Source organism: Globicephala melas, chromosome 5 (assembly GCF_963455315.2).
Source record: "Globicephala melas chromosome 5, mGloMel1.2, whole genome shotgun sequence".
NCBI classification, from domain to species: Eukaryota; Metazoa; Chordata; class Mammalia; order Artiodactyla; family Delphinidae; genus Globicephala; species Globicephala melas.
Genome location: NC_083318.1, coordinates 3,794,584 through 3,821,390, shown reverse-complemented (window position 1 = coordinate 3,821,390; position 26,807 = coordinate 3,794,584). Strand labels below are relative to the sequence as shown.

Genomic DNA, 26,807 nt, shown 5'->3' with positions numbered 1-26,807 from the left:
GTGGTTGGCAATCCTTGCCTGTCTCCGTGGTCACACGACGTCCTCCCTGCGTGTCTGTGTGTCTCTGCCCACATTTCCTTCTTTCAATGACACCAGTCATTGGATTGCGGCCCATCCTACTCTAGTATGACCTCATCTTAACTTAATTCCATCTGCAAAGACCCTATTTGCAAATAAAGGTCACATTCACGGGTTCTGGGTAGACATAAGTTTGGGGGAGACATTACTTAACCCAGTACAGGTGGCTTTCCCACAGCCAGGCACTTAGCACGTTCTCTTCCTTCCTTCCCGTCTCAGCCCAGACATCACCTGTCTGAGGGCCCTTCCCTGCCACGCTCTCTGAGACAGCAATCCCCTGCCCCCTCCATCCCCCTGCCCTGTTTATTCTTCTTCCCAGACCTTGTCTCCTTTGACACGGCTATAGTTTTGCTTATCTATCTATCACCCTCCTCCCCGGGCCCCACTAGAATGTAAGTTCCTGGGCAGCAGGGCCTAGATCCCACTGGCTCCCTGCTGTGGACCCACACCAGCAGGTGCCCTTGAGTGAGCAGGTGTGAACAGGCTGCTGTGGCCACAGGTGGGGGACTAGCGGGGAGGCTGGACCCTGCGGAAGCAGCTGGGCCGGAGAGGGAAACAGGATGGAGGGAAGGAGCAGACTGCCCGGTATCTGGAAGGCAGAATCGATCGCAGGTCTTAGAGATGCTTATTGGTGTGAGGTGAGGGACCACGAGGCTCAGAGGTTACCAGGCACCGAGCTCCAAGCACAGCTGTTCGTGTCGGGGGCGGGGGCGGTTCTAGAATTTCCTGGGTCTCTGGATCAGCCCTCTGTCAATGGGCCTCTGACTCCCTCCTTCCCAAAGAAAATCAATTCTCAGAGGTTTTGAGAGTAAGTGCTTCCCCAGTTACACCTCCAGTGGGGCTGCTTTGTTCTCTCCAGCGGGCCCTCCCTGGGGAGGCCAGGGGCGGGCAGAGGCCCAGGGGACCCTGCTGCGGGTCCGGCGGGGCGGCCCCTGCTGGAGTTCCCAGGGAGTCAGAGGGCAGGGGCTGCCTTCTGTCCCGGCCTGGGAAGGACCTTGGGGCCTGAGGACTTCCAGGGACATGGGGCCACTAAGCACAAAGGCCACAAACACAGCCCATCTTCCTGGAGCCTCAGTGAAACAGAAAGCTTGGGGAAGAAGTAGGGAGGAAGTACCGCCCTGTAGGAAGTGCTGAGGGTGTCCTGTGGGATGGAATTGAAACACTGCCAGTGGGGTGCGGTGTTTACACTGAGCAGCTCCAGGCCTCCCCCAGGAGCCCAGGCTGCACTGGGCAAGTCTGACACTCACGGCCCGGTCCAGCCCCTCCGTGGGCCCCGGTCCAGCCCCTCCGTGGGCCCAGCCCCTCCGTGGGCCCGGTCCAGCCCTTCCGTGGGCCCAAGGGGCTGCTTGGGCCGCCTGCAGGCCAGGCTCCACACGGTGCTAGGGTCCGAGGACAGGAATCCAGGTGACTGCCCCGCCCCACTTCCACCTCCCATCAGCTGGGATCGGCCGCCCTTGGCCCTGGAGCTCAGCTCCATGCAGGCTGGTCTCAGTGGTGATCAGAAAGATGGACGGGCCCGAGGGGCACCGGCACGGCAGGCCTCAGTAGCCTTGGGCTCCCCTTCCTGGCCCCGTCCCCACCTTGGGGTGAGTCTCCTGACCGGTCAGAAGACAGGACAGCCTGGGAGAAGCTGAGGTCTCTGGAATAACGCACGTTGGTTTAAGGACTGGAGGCAAAGTGCGGCCTGGGCCTGACCACGTCTCCAGCTCTCTGCGGCCGCAGCACGTTTGAACCAGCTGGTCACAAGGCGTGCTGGGCCCAGAGTCGCTGAGTTGAGCTCAGCGGAGCTGCAGCATGGAATTAATACCATGTCCCGACGTGTTGGTTGCTGTGACATTGCCCGTGATGTCTTATCTCCCTCTCACTGCTGCGGCCGCTCTGGGCGGAGGTTAGATCTCAGAGATTCTCTCCTGCAGCCCTTGCCTTACGGACAGGAAAGTGGGCACCCCCCTGGGCGGCAGGGACTGGCCCCGGCCCGGCTGTGGCGAGCGGATGCTGACACCCACTGGCCGGCACAGGGATTGGGGTCTGATTCCCAGCAGCTCTGGAGCTTGGGTACCTGCTGCCGCCACTGCAGCCCTGTAGGTGCACATGGTCAGGGCGGAGGGTGCAGCTCGCCGGAAGAACTCAGGGTCCAGAGAGGGAAACAGACAAGCAGACGGGCCTCAGGGCAGCGGGGAACTTCTAGAGAGCAAACAGGACTCCAGCTGTCCGTGGGCAGCCCGTGCTCACACCCTGAGGCGGCCACCTGTCAGCTGAGTGATTTCAGGCCAGAACGTATCCCCTCCGAGCCTCCTCCCGGCCCTCTGGTCATCTTCGAGATGGACGTAGTGACGTAATCTGTCCAGGTTTTCCGAGGAATCAAACAGATGGAAGGACCTAGACGTGGCCAGTACATATGAGACCCTTTGTAACCAGTGAGACGCAGATACAGTAAAGCTAACATAGACCGTGGACCGCCCAGGGCAGGTGGCTCGTGGGAAGACAGGCTGGCATTCGCAGCTCCAGACCTGGGCTAGTGCTGGGTGTCCCTGAGGGAGCCCCAGTCTCCTCCTGGTCCCCTGGGGCATGCTGCTCCGGGGAAAGGGAGAGGATACACCCGAGGGTGTCCTGGGCGCTGCACCCACACTGGTGGGGGACGCCGGGTGGGCTGGATACCTCTGCACGTGGAGGGGCCTGTCACTGACAGCTGTCTTCCTGTCCTCCCAGGTCATCGGACTTCGGGACGTCCTACACCAAGCTTACCCTTCAGCCTGGCGTCACTACCGTCATCGACAACTTCTACATCTGCCCGACCAACAAGAGAAAGGTAGGCTCTGCAGGACAGGAGCCGCTGCCGCCTTGCTTCTCCGGGATCCTGACGGCGGGCGGAGGTGTTTACCTCCCAGCTCCCTGCGTCACCCTTCCCGCTTCCGCCTGAATTCGTTTGGATGAATTAAGTTTTAAAGCAGCAGCTGGGCCTTGGGAGAAAGTTTGTCCTGGTGCGTTTGTTTCCCCCTGCCCTGGGCCGGCATCCATCCAGGTAGAGCAGGGCAGGGGCAGGGGTGGCCTCTCTGGAGGGGAGAAGGAATGTCTCGTTTTGGTCTGGCGTCCTTGGGTAGCAGCGAGGAGCGTCCCGATCTCCCGCAGGGTCTTTTAGTTGTTGATTTGCTTTTGATTTGGCCTTGGTGTCTCATCTGAGCTTTACTTTCTGTTTTCTTGGTCTGAGCGTGTCTTCTGACTCTGCTCTCTGCCTGACTGTGGGATCAGGGAACTTTGTCGTTTCCAGGCTATGGCCGCCTCCACCAGGTTCCGTGGAGGAGGAGGCACCATGGTTGCCTCCTAGCCACCTCGGGACCCCAGACTGAGGTCAGAGGAAGCACCCGGGGCAGAGCCATCCTGCGCACTTGACTCCATGCAGGGAAGTAGACCATGGTCACAGAGAGGAACTTGGACAGATCAGGTTCCTCCTGGGAAATGATGTCACGGCAGAGAATTGTGACATTGGGGATTAGAACCCAGAGCCCAGCCCACGGGCACCGATAGATGCTCTGACGCCACGTAGAGCCCGGAAAACCTCTGTAGACCGATGAGCGTCCCGGGAAGAGAGTCATCATGGCCAGACGGCTGGATGCGGAGGGCGCCGGAGGGTTTGCCGGTCACGCTGACGGCACGTTATTGGGCTCAGAGGAGTCGGTGTGTGCGTGAACTTGGCAGGTTCTGCAGGGACCGAGGCCCCATCGTAGGGGTTTCGGAACGTGAGGACTGATGTGCGTTGCCATTCCCTGGGAGCTGTCCAGGGAATCTTGACTGGCACTTTTTAACGGGATGTCAGCTTTCTAAAGCAGGTCTCTCCCCTCTGCCAACACCCTTCCTTGACTGCTACTGCTGTTACAGCTTCCTGATGGACAGAATTGGAATGCAGAGGTGGGGAGGGCTGCTGGAGAGGGGGGACTTCACGGGGACACCGGTGCCTGCCCGGAGGGGACTCGGGACTGAACAGAGAGAGGCAGGGGTTTGGTTTTGCCCGGGTCTCCCTGGGCCCTGCTCGGGGACTTCACGTGCACGATCTCACTCTGTCCCACAGGGGCCGAGGAAGGAGGTGTTATTAACCCATTTTCCAGGGCAGAAAACTGAGGCGCAGGAAGGTGAAACTTAGCACTTAATCACACGGCTGGTGGTGGGAGGCCTGGATTTGACCCCAGCCTCATGTGGGTCCAGAGCTGAGGGGTTTTCTTGTGCAGGAGTGAGAGCAAGTACGGGGGAATGACCCCCCCAACTACCGCCCCAGCCCAACTCCCCGCAGCTCAGCCCACGTGCTCCCCGAGCTGTCCCCGTCCCGTGTCTGGTCAGCCCCAGCCCGGGCTGGCGAGGGGTCAGCGCTGGGAGGCAGCCCTTGCTCTGCTGGGAGCTCAGTGCTTTTCCCGCGTGCCGTCCCCGCTCTCTGAGCCACAGGGTTCTCTTGGGGGGCGGGGGGGGGCAGCAAGGGAAATGCCCAGGCAGCACCCTAGCCCAGGCCTGGGTGCGGCAGCCTGTGCATAGAACAGGGACCTTCGCTGGCCAGGAGAGCTGAGAGCTTGGAAGGGGCAAGGACAGACATCCTGCCTCCCTGCCCGCTGTCATCGCTCTCCCTGGGGCCCCTGTGATTTGGAGCGAGACAAGGGAGGGCTGCCGCGGGCTGGTGCTGGCCCAAGCCAGAGGCCCCCCATCACCCCCAAACTCCAGCCAGCAGTGGACACGGGAGGCCATGCCGCCCATCTCCTGCACGTCCTCCAATTTCTATCTGTCTAGCCAGCCCGGTCCCGGAAGCTTCCTCCAAGCTGACCCTGCCGTCCGTCACCAGCTGGGAGGACCCGCACGGGCCCAGATGTGACGGTGGCTCCAGGGCCGGCCCCAAACACCATGTCCTCCTTTGGAAACTAGAAAGGCAGAGGCAACAGTGACAGTCACAGAACGGGGAGTCTCTGAGGCGTGAGGTCAGGGAGGGCTGCCGGGCTGCCAGCCGTGAGGCCAGACAGACCCGGTCCTGCGCAAAGCAGCCGCTGCTGAGCCTGTGTCCTGCTGTGAAGGGGGTGGCCGGGGGTTAATGAGATGATGGGCGGGGCTCAGCACAGGGGCTTCTAGGTCACGCAGGGCATCCCGGCAGGCAGAGGGCACCAGGAGTGAAGCATCAGTTTTGGCTACCTGGGGGCTCGGGGCAGATGGAGAGCTGGGGGCTGTGACTGGGGTGCTCAGCAGAACCTCCTCTGTGGGCAACACTGCGTTAGGGATGGAGGCAGGGAGACGTGTGCATCTTTAAAAGAAGATAGGACACGATCGGCGATGCCTGTGAGAGGCTGTTTTGATAATTTGGACATTTAGCCTGGAAGTATCGCTGGGGATAGAGGCTGGGTCTGGTTGGCCGCTGTGCCCAGCACAAACACTCAGCCCATGTTAAAGGATGAATGCATGCATGCATGCATGAATGAATGAATGAGCGAGTGCCACAGGCCACAGCCGGTCCCGCTGAATGGACGCTATTGCCGAGTCGCCCACCTGATCCACAGACCCCCCCGCACCTGGATGGGGCCTGTAGGCGTGGAGCCCGAGGCTCCTTCCTGGGGTTGCATGGGGCACCCCGCATTTGTAGGGTGGCCTGGGGGACAGCACCCAGGCGGGGAGCCCTGTCCTCAGTCCAGTTCTGCCATGACCCTCCAGTGAGGGGACAGCAGGGAGGTCCCAAGGTGTCTCATCTCTTAACGGGGGCAATGATGGAGGGGAGATTGACAGGTGAGTGCTGAATGAACCTCACTCATGACTCTGCCACTTAAGATATCCGCTGAGTCACGGCTCCCAAGTGTGTCCCCTTTCCAATCTCTGGCACCTGGGAATGTCACCTGATGTTGTAAATGCATGTAGGAGCAGAAAAGCCACAGTCCCTGTCACAGAAAAAGCTGATGTGAGACCATGTCATGTAAAGAACCGGAAGCCACGGGGGCTGGTGAAGGTAGAGGGGAGATCTGGGGGCTACGGGCTGGTCTTCCAACTTCTGAAGGGCAGGCCTAGGGATCGGGAAGCAGTCCAGGCAGACTGCTTGGTGGAGACTGGATTTTACTCAGGTCCATCTCCTCAACTGTGCACAGCCCCTAGCACTCAGCCAACACTCAGGAAATATGGGTGCAATGGGCTGGGACCCCTTCAGGGAAAGAGATTTCCATTTCATAAAAGGAAACATTTCCCCCTGTCATTGCCTTCATTTATTTGCTCATCTGTAGCTTCTCAATTCCTAAGACACCCACTGGCGATCATTCTCAGTATGCCAGGCCCTAGGCCAGAACCAGATGTCAATCATAGTCATTTATTTGTGCGGAGGCGGGGCATGACTAGGGGGTTTACATCATCACCTGCATTGCCCAGATGAGAAAACAGAGGCTCGGGGGAAGCTGGGAGAATAGTCCAGGTCACCCAGCTGGTAGGTAGCCAAGCTGTCACCAATGGATCAAACATATTGTGTCTCTGTACTTGGCATTGAGCAAGGATTTAAATCCAGTTCTGCTAGATGCCAGAGCCCCCTCTGTCATAACTTTGAGCTCACCAGGCACCCTGGGGCAAAGTTTCAGGGGGCAGATGGGGTTCCCCATGTCTGTGCAAGCCCAGCGCAGCCTGCTGTGCTGGAAGTGGGGAGTGTGTAACCCGCTGTGTCTGGACAGGGCTCGATCTGACCACAGCTGAGCTGTGTGACTCAGGGCAGATCCTGTTTCTTCTCCAGGCCTCAGTGTCTCCCTCCATAAGATCAGGAGGTTGAACTGGGGGTTCTCCAAAGCCCCTTGCACCTCCGGCATTCTGGACTCTCCTGGTCTCCTCCCAGGGGAAGAGCAGCATCTGGGGAATGAGATGCACGTGGGCAGAGCCCAGACTCTGCTCTGTTTACCACGTGTCTCGGCTTCTCCTCCGCAAGAGGGCAGGTTTCACCAGATGTCCGAGCTCTGTCTCAATCTGACCCCCATCCGTTCAGCAGATGTGGGTCAAGGTCCTCCTGTGTGCCAGGCTGCATGCTTGGTGCTGGAGGGTGAGAACCCTGGGTCCAATCTTGTTGCACACGAAGCACCTACTATGTGCTGGGGTCCTTTGCCGGGCGCTGGGATATGAAGGTGAACTGGACAAGCAACTTGATCCTTCCTGAACCTTTGAGGCTCTGGTGGAGCCCTGGGAAACCGAACCTCTCCTGCTGCATTTTTGTGGGAGGAATAAGAAAAGGGGCCAAAGTCGGCCTCTAGCGGGACAGGTTCACCCCAGAGTGAGTGTGATCTGGGCAAAGATGGGGTTCTTCATTTGCAGGGGCGCCTGCTTCAGCATGAGCGGAGGGTCTATCTCTCCAGTTATCGGTAATGGATAGGTTTGCAGGAAGATGTGAATGCTATTAGGAGTCCATTCAACAACAATTACAGGCGAAGCAGTACTTTATAGCTTCTTAAGAGACCACTTTGCAACCTGTCTTACAAAGTGAATTCCCTTTTATTTTTGTCTTGCCTGTAGTATAATCAGAGCTCCCGCCTTGATGCCCATGGGCGAGGCATTCTACCATTGTCGTGGCGTGACCTGAGACCCTGGGGGCCCTGAGGACCCCTCAGCATCCCCCGTGTGCCTTCCGTGCTGTCTGAGTACCCGATTTGGCTTTGGACTACGAGCACATTTCTGACTCAGCACGAGAACCCCATGGCACGGGGAGAGGGTGTGAGGGTACAGCCCGGGGGAGCTGGCCGCGGCACGGAATTGCTTTCAAGTGTCATGTGAATTTTCACTTTACTTCATGATATATCAGTGTTGGTTTGAATACTAAAATCACACACACACACACACACACACACACACACACACTTTCAACAAACAGTCTTTGTTAACCTGATGACCCAGGACAATCCTCTTGTTTTAAGCCTCAGGACCCCTGGCCCAGCCACCAGCGTGGACCCTCTTGGGTACATGACTCCTAATTGGAGAAGCACAGGGTCAGGACAAGATCTCCATCAATTCATCTCTTCATTCATTCCTCTCACTCACCTGAGGCGTTTTGAGAAAATGCCACATGCCGAGCACTCAGGATCGAAAACTGAATCCGACCGAAATCTTGCCTTGGAGAAACTCAGTGTCGCAGAGGGCGAACCGTGGCTGGTCGTGATGCGGAAGAGCCCGAGCTGCAAAGTCTCTTTATGTATCGGGCTCCGTGTTAGCAGTGTATGTACGTTATCTCTGATCCCTGCAACCCCTGGCAGAGTCAGGACTTGTGCGCCATCTCACAGGAGAAGGGACCGAGGCCAGACAGGTCCTGGAGCTTCTCCGAGGCCGCACGTGGACAGCCAAGTCAGGGTTTGCACCCTGCCCAGGTGGCCCTACTGTCACTGCCCTTCCCACTGCCGGGTCCACCTTTGAGCAGCTCTGTTCCCACACCTAACAGCCTGTCCTCAGGGTCACCGAGGCCGCCCCCTCCAGGCGGCAGGAAGCCTAAGGGAGAGGGCACAGGCCTGGGAGCCGCATTCAGATCCCAGTGCAGCAGTTGAACCAAGCTCTCTGGACCTCAGAGCTCTCCCTGGGGAGACGGGTGATGCTGCCTCCCGCCCCTGCTGCCCCATTGGTGCAACTGTGTCCTGCAGCTGAGGTGAGGCCGGGGCTTGTGAATTACTCCACAGCCCGTGGCATGTCTGCTTCCGTGGGACTCTCAGTGTGTGAACACATGAAAGGAAGCACTTTCTTCCACTCTGTCTCTGGATGTCTTTTCTGTTCCAGGTGTAGAACAGGTCTTAGGCACTCTCTGTCTCTCCATCTCTGCCTCTGTCTCTCTCTCCTCTACTCAGTTCCCCTGCCTTTTATCCCAAACCTGCTCTCCAACCCTGAGCCCCCTCACTAGTATAGAGGCCCCTCCAGGCCCTCCCTGCTGTGGAGGCCCTACCCCCTTATCTGGCAGCCCCTCCCCTCCGGTGTGGAGACCCCACTCCCTCCCTGCTGTGGAAGCCCCGCCCCCTCCCTGGTATAGAGACCCCCTCCCCTCTACTGTGGAGGCCCTGCCCCTTCCCTGGTATAGAGGCCCTGCCCCTTTCTAGTATGGAGGCAACCTTCCCTTCCCTGCTGTGGAGGCCACTCTTCTCTAGCGCAGAGGCCCCGCCCTGCTGTGGAGGCCCCACCCCTTTCTGGGTGGAGCCCCGCCCCCTCTTCCCTGGCAGCTGACCCCTTGGATCAGCCCCGGGCTTGTTTCCTGTTTTGGCCCCAGCGGTGCATGGTGGTGGTTGGGCCTCTGGAGGGAGCCGAGGTTAGCTCCGTCCCATGGACACGGCCACCTGCAGACCCTCCTGTTGCTCAGAGGACTGCTCGGTGGGGCGATCCCTGTCGGTTCCCCTCACATGGAGAGTAGCCGCCCCTGGCAGACTTGCGCCCGCTGTGTCCTGCGGGATCCCCAGACCCCGTTTCCAGGAGCTTGGAAGCCCAGGACCTGCCTGTGTGTTTAGAAAGCGTTCCGAGCAGCAAAGACTTCGTTTTTTGGGTTTCTCCTCTCATTGACATGCTTGTGCAACTGTGTTATACTTTGCTTTGAAATCTTCTTCCCGAGTGTTGACCAGCACTTCCCTGTTCCGGCCCAAACATCTGACCAAGTGCGTGCCATGAGGAAGGGACCGAGGCACAGAGTGGTGGGAACCCAGCTTTGAGGGGGTTCGCATCCTGGTGTCTCCCCTTCCTGGTTCTCTGAGGTGTAATTTGGGGATTAAATGAGATGATGCACGATGTACCACAGCACCTGGCCCCCGTGTCGAAGATGCAGTGACTGCGTTGTACAGCATCAGGGGCTCAGTGCCCCCACCTCTGAGCCAGGCCAGTGCACGGGCCTGCAGACACAGTGCCTGGCACACAGCGGGGGCTCTGAGAGGACCAACCTCGCCACTGCGCATCGTTCCCAGGCCTAACAGTGCCATCAGGCCTGAGCCTGGACCCCTACTCTGTCCTCCCGTCACCCTGGGAGGACCCGCCTTCTCCCTATTGTCAGAAAATGGGCTTGAGGTGCACACTGAACGTAAGGCAGCAAGCTCAGGGGTGTCCGTATCTGATCTGGGCTGCAGAGCTGGCCACATCTGCGTCTGTGGCTTTCCATGGCACAGGGACATGGGCGCCCTGGTGCCGTGCCCTCACATGTAGCGCTTACGCTCAGGACGCCTCCCCAGACCCTGGGACCTGGGCCTGCACCGGGGCTGCCACCTGAACGTGAAGCACTCGGAGATGCCAGATGCGCCCTCTTGGTGTGTGCTCCATCGACGTGAGGGGGGGCTGGGCACCCACAGCACTAGTTCTCTGGTGGGAGGTGGGCAGGCCTTGTTGAGTTTTGTTTCTGCTGTAGATTCTTGCCTGCCAGGGGGCATTCATGGCACCCTGTGCTCCTGCACGCTTGCAAACTGAAGCCATGCCTGGATGACACTCTCCAGGCAGGATGCACGCAGGCCGTTGGTGGGGGGACCCAGGCCTCCCTGGGAGCCCCGAGTGGGCTGTTCTCAAGGACGAGGCAGGAAGGGTCCATGGGATGAGATCAGATGTGCTGGTTTTCTTATCTTTTAAGAAAGTTCTTTTGTTGTGGTGGGGAGGCTGGCGTGGACTGAAGGAGAGCCCACTGTTCACCCATGCATCCATCCACCCACCCATCCACCCACCCACCCATCTAGCCATCCACCCACCCACCCATCCACCCACCCATCTACCCACCCACCCACCCACCCATCTACCCATCCACCCACCCACCCATCTACCCATCCACCCACCCACCCATCTAGCCATCTACCCACCCACCCATCTAGCCACCCATCCACCCATCCATCCATCCACCCACCCACCCATCCATCCACTCATTCAGCCATCTGATGGGCGTCTGTGTGGCTCCAACACCTGTGGGGTCCAGGTGAGCAATGATGAGGCTGATCCTGGGTGGGCAGGTTCACGGGGAGGGCAGGGACACGGTCAGAAGACATGCTGTGATTAGATGATGCCCCCAGTCTTCTGGTATGAGCAGTGGGTGAATGGGGGTGCTGTTTCCTGATACAGGGGAGGCCCTGGAGAGGCGGTAGACCTTAGGGGGAGCATGAAGAACCCAGGATGGGATACACTGTGTCCACTGGCCTGCAGCCTCCAGAGGTGACGCCCAGGAGGCCCTCAGCGTGGCCAGGCCAGAGCAGGAGACCAGTCAGGGCTGGCAGCACAGCAGAGCCGTGTGTGCCCGCTGCGGTTCTGGTTCCATGAGCTGGGTTCTCAGGGGCTCCCCGCAGCCTGGGCAGCCTCTTTCCTGTTCCGGGGTTCTCTGGTCAGCCTCGGCACACAGGACGAGGCAGACGGGGTGGAGTCTGACCCCCCGCACCCCCAGCTCTCTGATGGTAAAGCCAGGACTCCCGAACCCTGCCCGCACGGTCCCCAGGTGTCACCCCCTTCCCCGGATTGGCGCTCGAGATCAGTTACCAGGGGTGGGAGCCCCTGTCCGGTGGGAAGACAAGCCCGATCGCGGGGGCCTGCGGGGGCTGGGAAGTAGACCTGGTGCCGCACGGGCCTTCGCTTCCAGTCGGCGATGTGCTCCGTGCTCCATTTCCCCGGAGCACTGAGTGTCCTCTCCTGTCCATGAGAAAAATGGCTCAATTGGGCCTGTCGGTGTACAGAGCTTCTGTCTCAGAAATAGAGCGAAACTCTCGAAACTTCAGCTAATGTGTGGAAAATGATGCCCTCTTAAAGCCAGTAGGTTGTTGCAGGAGAGAGGAGAGAAAGGGAAAAAACGTTTTCTCAGAAAACACGTCTCCTGGGCTCCGGCCTCTGGAACGAATAAACAGAGAGGGAAAGACACTCTGGATTTACTCTGTCTTCTGCAGATGGTGCGGATTCTGAAACCCCAAACGCCACAACCACAAAATTAAGTAGAATGTAAAAGGGCCGTCCCGGGGGCGTCTCGGGGCCCCCACCTGTGTGTCGGGGCTTCATCCTCTTTCACGGCATCCCAGGGACCCCTGATGCACACCTACTGTGTTCTGCTCAGTGCTCTGTGTGTGCACGTGTCCGTCCATCCGGGCCGGGTGGAGTGAGAGGGAGAGAGGCCGGGCTGGGGCCGGGGAGGCGAGAGCGATGGGGAATCACCCAGGGGCACAGCGGCACCCCAAGGCAGTGACTGCAGCTGACATGTTAGAGATGAGAAAACAGAGCCTCACGGAGTGAGGCGATGGGGTGGCGAGCGGGACGTGCACGTGTCTCTCGGGGCCCCACGTCACGTGAGTCCACTCTCCCGTCGCTGCAGGCCCTGGGGGGCCCTGGTGTTTGCCAGACCTGCTGCCCTCACTTGACCCATAAACTGAAGCCTTTGGCTGGCTCTGTCTTCAGGGCAAACCAGGGTGTGTGTCCTTGGCCCAGAACCACCTTTGCTGCATCACGGAGACCGGGGAGGTGGGGGATCGCCATCCCGGGGAGCTCAGACACTTTGAGGGGCTCGGGCTTGGTCTCCAGGTCGGCGACAGCGAGTGGGCGCTGAGCCCGGTCCCCTCCATCCTACTCTTTCTCCCCCGCCCCGGATGGCTGGGGGATGAGGTGCTTGCTCAGCTGCAACGCCGGCCCGCCCAGAGGGGGACCCCAGAATGGGAAAGCTCTCTCCTCCTCACCTGTAGTGTGGACCCCCCTCCTGGCCCATCGTGGCCCCGTCTCTATGTTGGACGTGGCCTCCATCGCAGTGACGGAAGCCCTGGCTGGCTCAGTGCGAGGTACATAATGAATGGTGCTGTCCTCTGGATGGGAGAGCAGGTGATGGGTTTATTTCCCTCATGCCTGAGGGCCACCAGGGGGACCCGCGAACACAGGCTGACCACGCTGCGTGGCCCTGAAGGTCATCGACTGTGTCCTGTGCAGCCGGTGTGGGAAGGGATACTGCCTCCGGGCCGAGTGCACTGACTCAGCGCAGACCCCATCCTAGTTTCCCACGGTATCCCCGCCCAGCATCCCCGTTAAGTGAGAGCCGGGCTTAAGGAACCTGCTTCTGATCAGCTGTTGGCCGCAGCCCGAATTGCACCCCTCTTCCCTTCAAAGGCAAGTGCTCAGAAAAGAGTGGCAGGTGATGCGTTTGTCCTTGTGCACGGAGGCTCTTAGGAAACTTGAAGGACCATAGCCTGGTAAAAACGACTTAAAATTGACAGTGATTTCCGCAGTGGGGGAAGCCCAGTCACCGCGAGGAAGCCCTGGATAGGTTAAGAGCGCCTCCAGCTTCCGGAATCTTTTTTTTCTTTTTTTTGCATCAGCACCTTTGTTGAATTTTTTCCCCCATGGCTCCACCCCGTGGCTGCAAGATCAACTCCTATCCTGACGTGTAAGCTGGCCTTCTCCAGGCCTTTACCCACAGCTGGTGCCACATCCCCGCGGGCACACGGGCAGAAGCCCAAGCGTGGTCCTCTGCACTGCCAAATTCCTCACCCTCCACACCCCACCCACTGTGGGCTCCTGCCAGTGCCCTGGGCCTCTCTCCATGTCCTCTGCCACCCCCGCTCAAGCTACCCTTCCTCTGACCTGGCTCAGCCCAGTGACCTCCCACCATCACCCCAGTCCCCCCTAACCCGCGTCCCTCAGCTTCCAGAGCTCAGCTCTGCCCGGGCCACCTGGCCTTCTGTTGTTCTTCGTGTGAAGCCCAAACTGCCCGCCTCCCCAGCCCGCAGGCCCGTGCCCTCTGACCAGCTGGCCATCAGAAGTGGTGATCCCTTCCAGCTCAGGCCCTTCCCCGTGTTCCTCCAGTTCAGGGTACACCCTCCCCGGGCCACACCTCCCCTAAGGCAGTTAGGACAGACGACACCTCTCCATCCCCTTGCTAGGGCCAAATAATGACGCCCAAAGATGTCCACATCCGAATCCTCAGAACCTGTGAACATGTTACCTCTCGTGGCAAAGAGGACCGTGCAGATGTGATTAAGCTAAGAATCTTGAGATGGGGAGATTATCCCCTGGGCCCACCGTTGTCACAGTAATCCTTGTAAGAGGAGGCAGGGGGATCAGGGAAGGAGATGTGACATTGGAAGCAGAAGGTCACAGGGTGGTAGGGGGAGTAGGGGAGAGAAGGGAGCGGGGAGACTGGAAGATGCTGCGCTGCTGGCTTTGAAGACGGGAGAGGCCGCCAGGCAAGGAACGTGGGCAGCTCTAGGAGGTGGGAAAGGCTGGGAGTGGATTCTCCCCTGGAGCCTTCAGAAGGGAAGCGGCCCTGCCCACACCTGGGCTTCAGCCCAGCGACACTGATCTGGTACTCAGACCTGGAGAACTGTAAGACGATACACCTGTGTTACTGTAGCCCTGAAGCTGTAGTAATTTACCACAGCAACCATAAGAAACTCGTGCACTACCCAGGGTCCCAGGGTCCCCAGGCTGCCAGGGACCTGAGAATACTGCGGTGTCTGAGCCCGTGGAGAGCCAGGCACCATGGGGTTCCACTGGGGTCCAGGTCCTCCCACACCCTTTTGGTCCCATTGCCATCCGGGGCGAGGGTCGAAGGGCTTCTCCTTGGAATGGAAGGAGCTTTGTAATGTGAGGGCCTGGACGGAAAACAGTGGGCAGGCGTGTGGCCGTGGATGATGCTGGAGGGCGTGGTGCCGCTGGCTCAGGCAGGGGGGGGGTGGGGGGGGGCGGCGTTGACAGCAGCCCCGGGGAGAGGAGGGTGCGGCTCCTCTACGCCCCAGCAGTGGAGACGCAGGTCCTGGATCTAGGAGGGACTGGGACTTGGGGATATTTCCTGGGCCGCTCTGAGCCTTGTTGGTAAAATGGGCTTCCTCATCACAGAGTTTCTGTAAAGGTTGAACGAGGTGCTTTCCGGGCTCCCGGGCACGGGGTCGGGCACCGAGCCATTGCCGTTCCGCGAGCGTTGCCGTGTGTGTGTATCATTATTCACCGAAGCCACACAGCAGCTGAGCCACAGGTGTCCTCCACCTGCTGGTGAGCAGCCTGCAGCTCAGAGAGATGAAGTCATTCTTCGGGGTCAGGGCAGTGTGGGAGGCGTGGAGGAGCTGGACCCCCGTCTGGGCGGGGGTTCTTACTGTGCCCTCCCTGCCACCCAGGCTCTGTGGCGGGTACGGGGCAAATCCACGGTGAGGCAGAGGGAAGCCCAGGGAAAGCGCTTTGTATGCGTATTTCCGGTACGTGCCTGTCGCCCAGCTTTGGCCGTTGCATTCTATCATTCACAAAGGTACTGACCGTGCCTCTCCTCCCCGCATGTGCAAATACCCCGGTTTCCGGGAATCCGGCGAGTTGTGTGGTTTATCCGGTGGCTGCCCGCACTAGGAGAAATCGTCAGACACGAGGGAAAATATAAATCAAGGGAACAGAGTGTCTCATGTACGTACACGGACTTGATTAGTGAGGAGAGTGGGACGAGCCACTTCACCTCTCTCTGAACTAGACGTTGGCTGGAAACAGGGATATCAGCACCTACCTGTGTCATTCTCTGCAGGTGTTTATGGGAAGGACTTGGGGCCGTGTTCGTGCAGTGGGAAGGAGGCCTGATTGGTCAGTGGTGTCAGGCTTGGGTGCCAAAGGGGTAGAGTGGCAGCACCTATGTCACACAGCAGCTGTCTGCACGTGACCTTTGTGGGGCCTTTTATTTCTAGTGTTTTCTGTTCTACTTGTCTTCCTTTGACAAACCAGCCACCAAATAAATACCCCCCACCATGCTGGCTCCTTTGATTGCAAGTAATATGAAGTCACTCAAACAAGAAGAGTAAGACATTGGCTTATGTAACTGTGAAGACCAGGGGCAGGGCTTCCTTCAGGCACGGCTTGATCCGGGGCCTCTAACAGCGACAGACATCAGGAATCAGTCTGTCTCTCCCCACCTCTCGGCTCTGCTCTCCTGAGCTTAGGCTTGAGTTTCAGGCACAGTTGGGTTGTTTGGTGGAAAAGATGACCTCTGGCAGCCCCAGGCACATGTGATCCTTGGCACCATGATCTCAGAAGGAGCAGGGGTCCTTTCCCAGTAGTTTCAGCACAGATCCCAAGGAAGACTCTCATTGGCTGGGCTGGGATCATGTGACCTGTTCCTGAAGCAGTGGGTGTGGCCAGAGGGAGCTGGTGCTCTGATTGGCCAGGTCCGGTCATGTGTTCTCTGGGGGGCAGGGTCAGCCCACCCAAGTGGAATATAGTGAAGGGAAGATGGGTCCTCAAGCCTGGCAAGCAAGGTTTTGTGAACAAGAGCAGATGGAAGAAAGAACAGCCCATGTGTCCGCATCAACCAGCGTTTACTGACATTGCTTCTGTTGAGTTTCTTCTAACTATACTGTTAAAAAAAAAAATCATTCCTTATTTGAGGAATTTTTCTTTCAAATCTCAAACTCCCTCTTCTTGTCTCTTGCAACTCAGCAGTAAGTGTATATTTTTAGCTTGAAAGAAAGACCTCACAGCCAGCCTTGTCACAACTTGCTTTCCCATGGAGGTGCCCTACCCTCACAGCGTTCCAGATGTGGACCCCAATGGGGGTGGGGGGGCTTTGTGTAAGGAGCTGTGGGTGGGGGGAGGGTTCCCCATGCCAGCAGGCCCTGAACCCAGGCCAGGACCTGGGGCACTGATAATCTACCTGTCACTGGTCACTTCCCCTGCTCTTACTGGGGTGGGATGAACTTGGGCAGCCACTGGCCTCTCGAGACCCTGTGTCCTCAATGTGACATGATGCGCTCTGCACGGGAAAGAAAAAATATGTCAAAGCTTATGAAGGGCCCAGCACCCGCCTGGGCGTGTAGTAGGTGCTCAATTAACGCCTGTTCCCTCCCATGAGCACCCACAGCCCACTGTCTGCAGAGGGCTCGTTGTCAGGGTCCATCTCATCCATTCTCTCCAGACCAGTGGAGGCTCCTCCTGGGCCAGCGCCACGTCTTATCCAACTTTACTGCCCAGGCCTGTTCAGGACAACCACATCATGGGCCCCTGGGAACTGACTAGAATGGCCACATCAGCTCCCAGCGCTGGGGGCGTGGGGACAGGGGGATGGCGTCAGGAGATGGAGTGAGCCCTAGCGTTTGTTCCCAAAGACTGGAATGAGTCCAATATAGCTCAAACACAGATCTGCTGGTGACAGGGCTGGGGGAGGGCTGGTGGTGACCGGAGATAGCCACTCCTCTTTTTTTTTTATTGGGGTATAGTTGTTTTACAATGTTGTGTTTGTTTCTACTGTACAGCAAAGTGAAGTAGAGTTCCCTGTGCTACACAGTAGGTTCTCATTAGTTATCTATTTTATACTATTAGTTAGTGTATATATGTCAATCCCAATCTCCCAATTCATCCCCCCCCCTTTCCCCGCTTGGTGGTGTCCCTATGTTTGTTCTCTATGTCTGTGTCTCTATAAAGAAGATGTGGCACATATATACAATGGAATATTACTCGGCCATAAAAAGGAGCGAAATTGGGTCATTTGTAGAGATGTGGATGGACCTAGAGACTGTCATAGAGAGTGAAGTAAGTCAGAAAGAGAAAAACAAATACCGTATATTAATGCATATATGTGGAACCTAGAAAAATGGTCCAGATGAACCTGTTTGCAAGGCCACTCCTGTTTACAATGCAGGGAGACAGTGTCTTTTTGTTCCTCGTGTGTGTGTGTGTGTGTGTGTGTGTGTGTGCGCGCGCGCGCGCCAGGGGGGCTCCCTGGCCCTGAGCAACCCTAACACCGTGCTGTGGGGGGTAAAGGTTGGAGTCAGTGGGGACCTGGGTTCCGGGCCTGCCCCCGCCTTGTCCTCCAGGGCTGCCTGCAGAGGACAGCATCTCTCTGGGCCTCAGCTTCTGCACCTGCAAGAGGAATGTCAGCCTCCTGCAAGTCCATGGTCCCCCAGCACTGCAGCTTTTTGTGGCTGTGGGGCTTTGGTGGCGGTCAGCAGAAGCCAGTGCAAGCCTGCAGCAGCAGACAGATCTTTACTGGAAAGACGTCAGATGGAATTAGAACCACAGGAAAGTGGCCGGCAAAGGGCAGGGAGGCTGCAGGGGCAAAGAACCCAGCGTCACCCACCCGCGTGTCTCCGAGAGATCATGGACTTGCCACTTGCGAAGGCAGAGGGGCCTTGACGGATGGTCCCAGTGTGACAGTGGGAGGTGGGAGAGTCTCCCCAAATAAACGGGAGTGGGTGCCTGTGACCACACGTCCTTTGTCATAAGGGGGAAGTAAAAGGTCCAAGTGTCCGAGCCCCTCTGTCCATCTTTCTGACAGGGGACCACAGGGTACGGTAAGAGACAACGTTGGTTCCAACCTGACCCTCCTGTTTGTCAGCCAGGGTGCCCTTGGACCTGTTACGTAACGCCTGGGCCTCCTGGTTCCTCTGTGACACAGATGGATGATGGCAGGCCCACGGGGGCATAGCCGCTGTGCACCGTTGGGGGCTGAATAAGGTCCCCTAAAGACGCCCCCATCCTAAATCCCCCAACCTCTGAATGTCACCATAAATGGGTGGGAACAGGGATTTTGCAGACGGGATTAGGTTAAGGATATTGAGATGGGAGATTATCCTGGATTATCCGGGTGGGCCCAGTGTCATCACAAGGGTCCTTAGGGTCCGAGTGAGAGACTGAAGACACTGCACTGCTGGCTTGAAGACAGAGGAGGGGCCACGAGCCAAGGAATGCGGGCGCCTCGAGAAGCTGGAGAAGGAAGGAAACAGATTCTCCTCTGGGGCCTCCAGAAGGAACCAGCCTCACTGACACTTTGACACTTTGACAACTTGATTTAAGCCCCATAAGCTTCATTGCAGACGTCTGATTCCAGAACGGTAAGGTAATACATTGGGGTTGTTCACAGCCACTAAGTTTGTGACGCTGTTACAGCAGCTACAGGAAACATCACACGCTCCCGGCACCCTCTGTCCCCTTCCCTAGCATTTCAGTGGGAGAGACGCCCCACAGCAGGTTCCCAACCCATGTCACCTCCCTCCACCCTTTCTCCATACGAGGGACGCCTCGAGGTGCTGTGGCCACAGAGGCTCCCACCCGTGAGGCAAGGACTGCAGACCTGTAAGGATCTTCCTAAGGCCCTGCCATGGTGAGTCTCAAAGTCCAGGAGAGCCGACAGACGAGGACACGGGCGGTCCTAACACGGGTGGGTCACGCATGCTGGGCCAGAGGGCGGCCGAGGGCTGGGACCTGCAGAGGGGCACCAAGCAGAGACCACGGCGCCACGTGGCAGCCAGGAGCCCACCCAAGTGGGCACAGCGCCAAGGGCAGCCGTCCTCCCGTCTCATGTCTCACGGTCGGGCTGGGTGGGCTTTGCCGCCATGAACTTGGTGTCTGGTGTGAATTCCCAACTCCCTCCCCCCAGACCTTGGCCGCCTCTCCGTGTGAACACAAGGCAGCCTGGTAGCCAAGCTGCTCATCGGATGACTTTTATGTTATTTTAAAAAATCGATCAGCACCTCCTGGGCCGGGTCCCAGTCCGTGAAAGGAGACTGTGATTAGGTATAGGAATAAACTGTAATACCACACAAATAATACCACCACGTAATCACTCAGGTGCAGGAGAATAATTACACGGGTAATCATGCTCTGTAGCTGTCAGCGCTGCCCGCCCCACGGATCCTGGTGCTCTTAATGGTTGCAGGCGCCGTAACTGCTCCGCGCAGCCCATAGATACCTAAGGACACAGCCAGATAGGAATTCTAATTGTCATGTAATTAGAAAGCTATTAAATCGTTATTTGTCCCACATCAATGAGCCAGTGTATGTCCTCCAAAGTCCTGTGATACTTTTAGCAAAATGTGGCCATCTCCCTCACCGGCAGGGAAATAAATACCTTTTCTCCCCGAGAGCGAGGGCCCTCGTGAGACGAGCACAGGAAGTTTCTAAGGGTCCTCAGTGGTGTGTGTGATGTCACTGGGGTTTCTGTTCTCTGAGTTGACCAGTCGTTTTCCTGGCCCTTGCATAGAAGATAAAGATCGCCAGGAAGGGGTCTTTGCCCCCCTGGCCACCAGCACTTTCACCGGGGCATAGAGGGTGATCCTGGGCTAAAACCTGGCTGGTGGTTGGGACTTCCCTGGTGGTCCAGTGGTTAAGACTCTGTGCTTCCAATGCAGGGGGGCGCGGGTTCGATCCCTGGAAGGGGAACTAAGATCCCCCATGCTGTGCGGAGTGGCCAAAAAATAAAAAAAAAAAAAACCTGGATGGGGACAGGAAGGCTGCCAGGTTAGGGGTATCTCTAGACCACGACACTGATTTCTCAGACAAAACAGTATCAGCCACTGCCCCAGGCTTCCTCAAGTTCCCCGTAAACCGACTGGGAAGAAGGAGCATAGATAAAATGCCAGAAACAGAGACCAAGCTGGGACCTGAGACCAAGCTAGGACCTGAGACCTTCCACTTAGCAGAGCGCTCGTGAACCAGAGCAGCCCTGCCCACCAGCAAGAGGCTGGGAAACCCTCCATCAAAGGCCCAGCTGGGTGGGCATCTCGGCGAAGGCATGCTGTTCCCTCCCTCTGCCCCACCTACACCCCGAGCCTCTGTACTTGCACAGCCTATAAGGCAGGAGTGGGGTGTGGATACCTCTGTGGGGAGATTACGTCCTGTGGTTCGCGGTCCCTGCAGGACAGTCAGTGTGGGTGGAAGGCGGAAGTTTAGGAGAAAGGACAGTGATGAAATGCAGCTCCCAGAGAGAAGGAAGAAGTGGGAAGGGAGCGAGGGTGTTAAGGAACACTTGTAAGACACCAAAATTTCAATGACAGACCAAGGGCATCTCAGAGGCGTGAGGAGGCAGGATGGACACCGCGGGGGAAATGAATCAGTGACGCGGAGGAGAAACTCCGGAAGTTCTCACGAATAAAGAGGCTCGAGGGGCTTCCCTGGTGGCGCAGTGGTTGAGAGTCCGTCTGCTGATGCAGGGGACGCGGGTTCGTGCCCTGGTCTGGGAAGATCCCACATGCCGCGGAGCGGCTGGGCCCGTGAGCCATGGCCGCTGAGCCTGCGCGTCTGGAGCCTGTGCTTTGCAACGGGAGAGGCCACGACAGTGGAGAAGCCACAACAGTACCACACACACAAAAAAAAGAGGCTGGAGACAACAGGGTCATAAGAAGGAAGATGCTACGCAGGGAAGGAGAGAGAGGGCCTGCCAGAGAACTACAGGCGTATCCAAGTAAGAATCTGGAGCAAAGGGACCGGAAGCAGTGATCAAAGATTGAGGGGTGGGGTTTGGGGAGTGGGTGAGTTTTTCAGAGAAATAAAAAAGCCCTTGTTAAGCCTCCCTCACATTCTGAATTGTTTTCTTTAATTACGAGGGGAAAATGTCTTTTTTCTCAAAAGAGAAAAATTGTTTATAAAAGAATGAAAGCCAGGCCACTACAGACATGTTTTCAGTATTAAATTTCAAAATAATAGAATGGATTTCGAGGTCTGCAGATAAGTACGGAAAAGCTGGGATCTCAGAATTTAATCCCCAGCTCAGCTGTCATGCGTAGGTTTAGGGAATACCAAGGCCTCTAACTTACATGACCAGGCATCAGTCTTGAAAGGGAAATGCCCTGAAGACATCTTCTGGCAGCAGAGAGATGGGTTAAGCTGAGGGCAGTTGAAGGCCGAGAAGGTCTGGCGTAGACGCAGGGGAGGACTGAGGCCAGGTAAACACCAGATGCATTTCAAACAGGTGTTGTAACAATGGATAGAAACAAAATGCACACGTCAAAAATATATTTTTTGGAAAGGAAAAGCTTTCCTCCGAAATCTGGTTAATAGTAATAAGGAATGTGATGCTGGGAAACGGGAGGAGGAAGATGAAGGTGGGAGAGAAGCTTCCAGACTCCTTTCCAGACATCGAGGGAAGTCAAAGCCACGCTTCATTCCTTATTTTGGAAAAAACATAAACTGAAGAATATTCTTTAGAAACTTTAAATAATCTTTAGTGGAATCCAATCAGAGAGTTCACTGCCCACATCCCTGGAGAAGATAAATGCAAGTAAAACGACCATGTGGCAAAAGACAGGAGTGCGTGACACAGCAAGGAAGTGTTTAGAACAGCGTAGCTGATGTAAGTCACACATCACGCATGACCGTGAAGTAGACGTTGACTCCTTGCCCTTGAGCACTCAGCCTCCTGGGAGGGATGGACCAGGGACACAGGACGCCAAAGGGGGAACCTCACCTGCTTTAAAATACTCCCGGGGGTCTCACCTGATGTGCTTCTGATGCTGGAGGATTGAATACTGGGAACTGGAAGACGCTTTGCCAGCTGTGACGTGTGAAAGGTGTTTCTTATCACGGATGGTTAGATGACACCAGTGAGTGACATTATGATATTATTTGAGGGACTAGAGAAGGACCGCCCCCCCCCCATCATATCCTCTCCATGCTGACCCATCCCAGCCCTCTTTCTGAGAACATCTTCCCTGGGAGGTGACTCTGGTGCTAGACATACCACCATTAAAGTTTCAAATCCCCAGGTAGACTTAACAAACACCTTTGAAGTAGTTAGAGGTAAACTGTTTAGAATATGTGGAAATAGAAAGATGAAAAAGGTGCCTGCACTGTCCTCAGGACATGTTTTTTGTGAACAAAAGTATAGAAAGTTATTTAAACACATTTAAGAAGATGCCAGTAAAGGAGGACTATACTGTGTTGATGGGTCGGGGGAAACCAACTTAGTAAAGAAGTCGGTTCTTCTCAAACGTATCTGTAGACGATGCAGTTCTGCGTGAAAACACCAGTAGGTTTGGGGTCATTTCGTTTTGTTTGAACTTAGTGAGCAGATTTGGAAATGAATATCAAAGAGCAAAGGACCGAGAATGGCCAAAGAAGGCTCAACGCCCCTCAAGAGCAAAGCAGGTGCCTTGCTTTACTGAAAACACCCAGAATTATCACAACGATTGGCATACTTTGGAAAGACAAATTGACCGATGGGACCAAATCAAGTGCCCAGAGACAGACCCAGATACGTCCAGAAACCTTAGGCCCTGCTGGTTGGCGGGGGTAGGGATGGAGTATTTAACATGGTGGCAGGGCAATGGGTGATGCCCTTGAAAATAAGTGAGACTGAACCCCCATCCTCACTACATAACATTCATTTCCGGTGAAATAGACACTTGTACATGAAAGACAAACCCATAAATCTCTTAGAAGATGAAACAGGAGAATATTTTCCTGACCTTGTTATAAGGAAGGATTTCTCCAACAAGACAAAGCTCAAATCTTGAAGGAGATGGAAAAGTTGAACACTTACGTATGCTTGTGGATAGAGCGGGGCATTTGGATACCAGGCAGAGACACAGAATTAAGTGCCAACGTCGGGCTTTGCAACGTTGAGATTTGTGGGAGCCTCAAGGAAGGCCAGATCCCTGAGAGAAATGCCACGTGGGCTGAGCTGGCCACGCGAGGGAAAGCAGGGAGATCAGGGCACTTGAGAGAGGCTTGATGACATAAATGTCCTGGTGTGTAGAGACAGGTGTGTAGGGACGGGTGTGTGTGGACAGGTGTGAGGGATGCAAGCTAAGTGCTTGGAGGCCGAGGTGCTGAGGCTCAGGGGAAAATGCAGAGAAGTCGTCACAGCCGTAACTCTGCCCGGAATCCTCCACTTGGCCCGGCAGATCAGTGGGCTGATCACAGGAGGAGGACGGAGAAGCATCGTCCAGGAGCGTGTCCTGTTTATGCCTCTCCTGGAAGCCGGAGTTCAGATCCAAAACACGCAGACGACCTGCTGGGACCCCTTCAGGATAAACACACCCTGTGCATGAACGTGATGGTAATTGCATGAGACGGACCATTTCAGAACCTCCGGCTGGGTGAGTGGGTCGCTATTAAACTGCCTCGTTTTAATGGCCACTTTCCCGAGGAGCAGTTATGTACAACCGCCTCCGAAATTGTCTGGGAATGACTTACCGCGGGCAGCGTTCTGATGGTGCTTTCTAGCAGAGACACACAACTCCCCGCCCACCTGCGTGGGCTGGCGGAACCCGGAGGAAAACGCCAGCACCCTCACCAGCCTGTGCAGGCAGGCGGGCGAGGAAGATCCAAAGTGGGGTCCACTCAGTGGTGCCCTGGGAATCTCTCCACCCAAAGCCAACATTTGGGAAAAGCACCCCGTTCTCACTCATCCATCAATTATTTAGTGTTGGAGATAAGAAAAGGAACAAAACAGACAGCACGCGTGCTCTCCTTCCCCTGAGGGAAAGTGGCATTGACTCAAGCAAACCCTGGTGGTGGAGGTAATGCACAAGTGTTAGGAGAACACATTGCTTTAAAAGTCGCTCTGGCAGAGGGTTATGGGGAGTTCTCCATGCAAAAGGGGCACTTGAGCCAAAATCCGAAGGCAGGAGTTACATAGGAGAAAGGTGGGGAGGAAACAGCAGGTGCAAAGGTCCTGAGGCTCAGAGAGCTGGAGGAAAGCCAGCGTGGTTGCAGAGCCGTCTGGGGAAACTGTTCAAAAGGAATAGATGAGCTGGTTTGCAATTAACATAGCAATTGCCCACTAGCAAAAGGTGCATCTAAAGTGGTTTAAGAGTTCTGGAAACAGTCTGTGTATTACGCACTCCACTAACATCTTAACAGTCATTGACTCCCAAGAGAGATGGAAACTAATAAAGGGTGTTAAACAGAGAATGACAACACTGGGGTTGTATTTGAAAAGGTCTCCTATGGTGGGGTAGGAGGAGACCCAGCTGGAGGCCACTGCCGTCATCCAGGTGAGGGGTGATGGAGGTCTGGACTGTGGTAGTCGGGTTTCAGCAATGGGAACAGTGGGGTCACCCCTCTGAAGCCGGAGATGCTGGGGGAGGAGTGGGTTTGTGGGTGAAAATAATGAATTTTCTCTGGAGCATGTTGATCTTGGAGAACCTTGAGACATCGAGTGGGAAGCAGACATTTGGATGTGTGAGTGAGGAGCTTGGAGGAAGCGCTGGGCTGGAGACGCCTGTGCAGCGTGTGTCAGCTGGAACTTGGGCACCGAGGAATCCTCCCAGAGGGGATGTGGAGAGCCAGAGAGGAAGGGGCCTGGCCCCAGAGCTGACGGGCTGAGCTAGACACTGTGCCAAGACAGAAGAGATCCAGACCCAGTCCTAGGCTGGTGGGAAACATACGCAGGTCCAGTCTGCACAGGAAGAAGAGTTCAGGAAGATGCAGTCAGAGAACGAGGCTCCAGAATTTGCTGTTCATCCACCCATCCAACCATCCACCCACCCACCCATTATCCAACCATCCATCCATACATCCATCCATCCATCCATCCACCCACCCATCCACCCATCCACCCATCCATCCATCCACCACCCATCCACCACCCATCCATCCATCCATCCATCCATCCACCCATCCAACCATCCATCCATCCATCCACCCATCCATCCATCCACCCATCCATCCATCCATCCATCCGTCCATCCATCCATCCATCCTTCCAAACAACCATCCACCCACTCATCCATCCACCCACCCACCCACCCAACCATCCACCCACCCATCCATCCACCCATCCACTCATCAACCCACCCACCCATTATCCATCCACCCATCCATCCATCCACCCATCCATTCATCAACCCACCCACCCATCCACCCATCCACCCTTCCATCCATCCATCCATCCATCCGCCACCCATCCACCCATCCATCCATCCACCATCCATCCATCCACTGACTTTTCCATCCATCCATCCATCTGCCACCCACCTACCCATCCACCCATCCACTTTCCTTCCCTCTCTTCCTCCCTCCCTCCCTTCCTTCTTTGTTTCCATCCATCCATCCCATCCATCCACCCTTTTTCCCATTTCACCTGTGCCAGGTACACCACTGAGACACTCTCTGCTCAGTGGAGAGACAAGTGTGCAAACATCACATACAAGGAGGGCAGTTGTCACCATGTAGTCCTCCCGTGGGGACACAGAGGAGGGGCAGTTTAACCTGCCTTGTCTGTAGGGGTAAGGGATTGGATGAGGGACAGCTCCTCAGGATTGTGAAGGATCTATCAGAGACCGAAAAGGAGAAAGGGTACTCAGTATCCTGGAGAGAACGGCATGTGTGACGGCTCGGAGAGATGAATGCCCAGGTTGGGTCTGGCTCACCTTAGGGCTGACGATTGACAAGGAGTAGATCAGAAGAGTCTGCCATTAGCTTATCAATTATTCATGAGCCAACTGGTGCTTCCAAAGTGTTTGCAGGGACTTGAAACTGTCTGTATATTAAATTATCATTTACCTGCCTAGAGTCACTGAATTCACTCATTTAGTTCAATTAATCCATCACTCAGTCAGTCAGTCATTCTTCCTAGAAAGAACCTGAGGTCTTTCTGTGTTCCTTCCTCTTACACTGATCTCAGATTCATCACCCAACTGGGCAGAGGATGGGGATGGAGCGGAGGCATATCTCTTCTCGTACCTGAGCCTCCATTAATTCATCTGTAAATTGGGGTGGGTGGCACTGTTTCGGCTTTTGCCTGTTGTGTGATACAAATGACATACAGATAAGAAAAGGCTCTGAAGACTGTCTGTGCTTTATAGACTGTACAGCGTCCTGGCAATGCAAGGACTCTTCATCACACTGATTAAGTAGATAGAGATTAATAGCCAAGCATGAAGCCTGAGAATTGGGTTAACTGCTCTGGGCTAGATTCTATTATCATAATGCTAATCATTTGTTCGCCCAATGAATATTTACCAAGTGCTTCTCCCGTGTCAAGTGCCTTTAAAAGGGGTCTGTCCTCCTATGGGTGAGCCATTTGAAGAAACTTGCTTTGCAAATGCCTCTGGGAAAAGCACGGGGGGTACCGGGGCTCCTCTGGAGAACGTAGTGGTTGGAGCTGAGAC

General features: G+C 56.0%; 1 protein-coding gene across 2 annotated transcripts in view; it reads left to right on the top strand.

The window, feature by feature from the left end:
- Positions 1 to 26,807, top strand: part of SORCS2 (sortilin related VPS10 domain containing receptor 2) — a 484,396-nt gene that overhangs the window by 292,776 nt on the left and 164,813 nt on the right. For both annotated transcript variants that reach the window (XM_060298929.1, XM_060298930.1), the window contains exon 3: positions 2,788 to 2,887. In XM_060298929.1, coding sequence (XP_060154912.1) covers positions 2,788 to 2,887 — 100 coding nt within the window. The remainder of the gene's footprint in view (positions 1 to 2,787; positions 2,888 to 26,807) is intronic.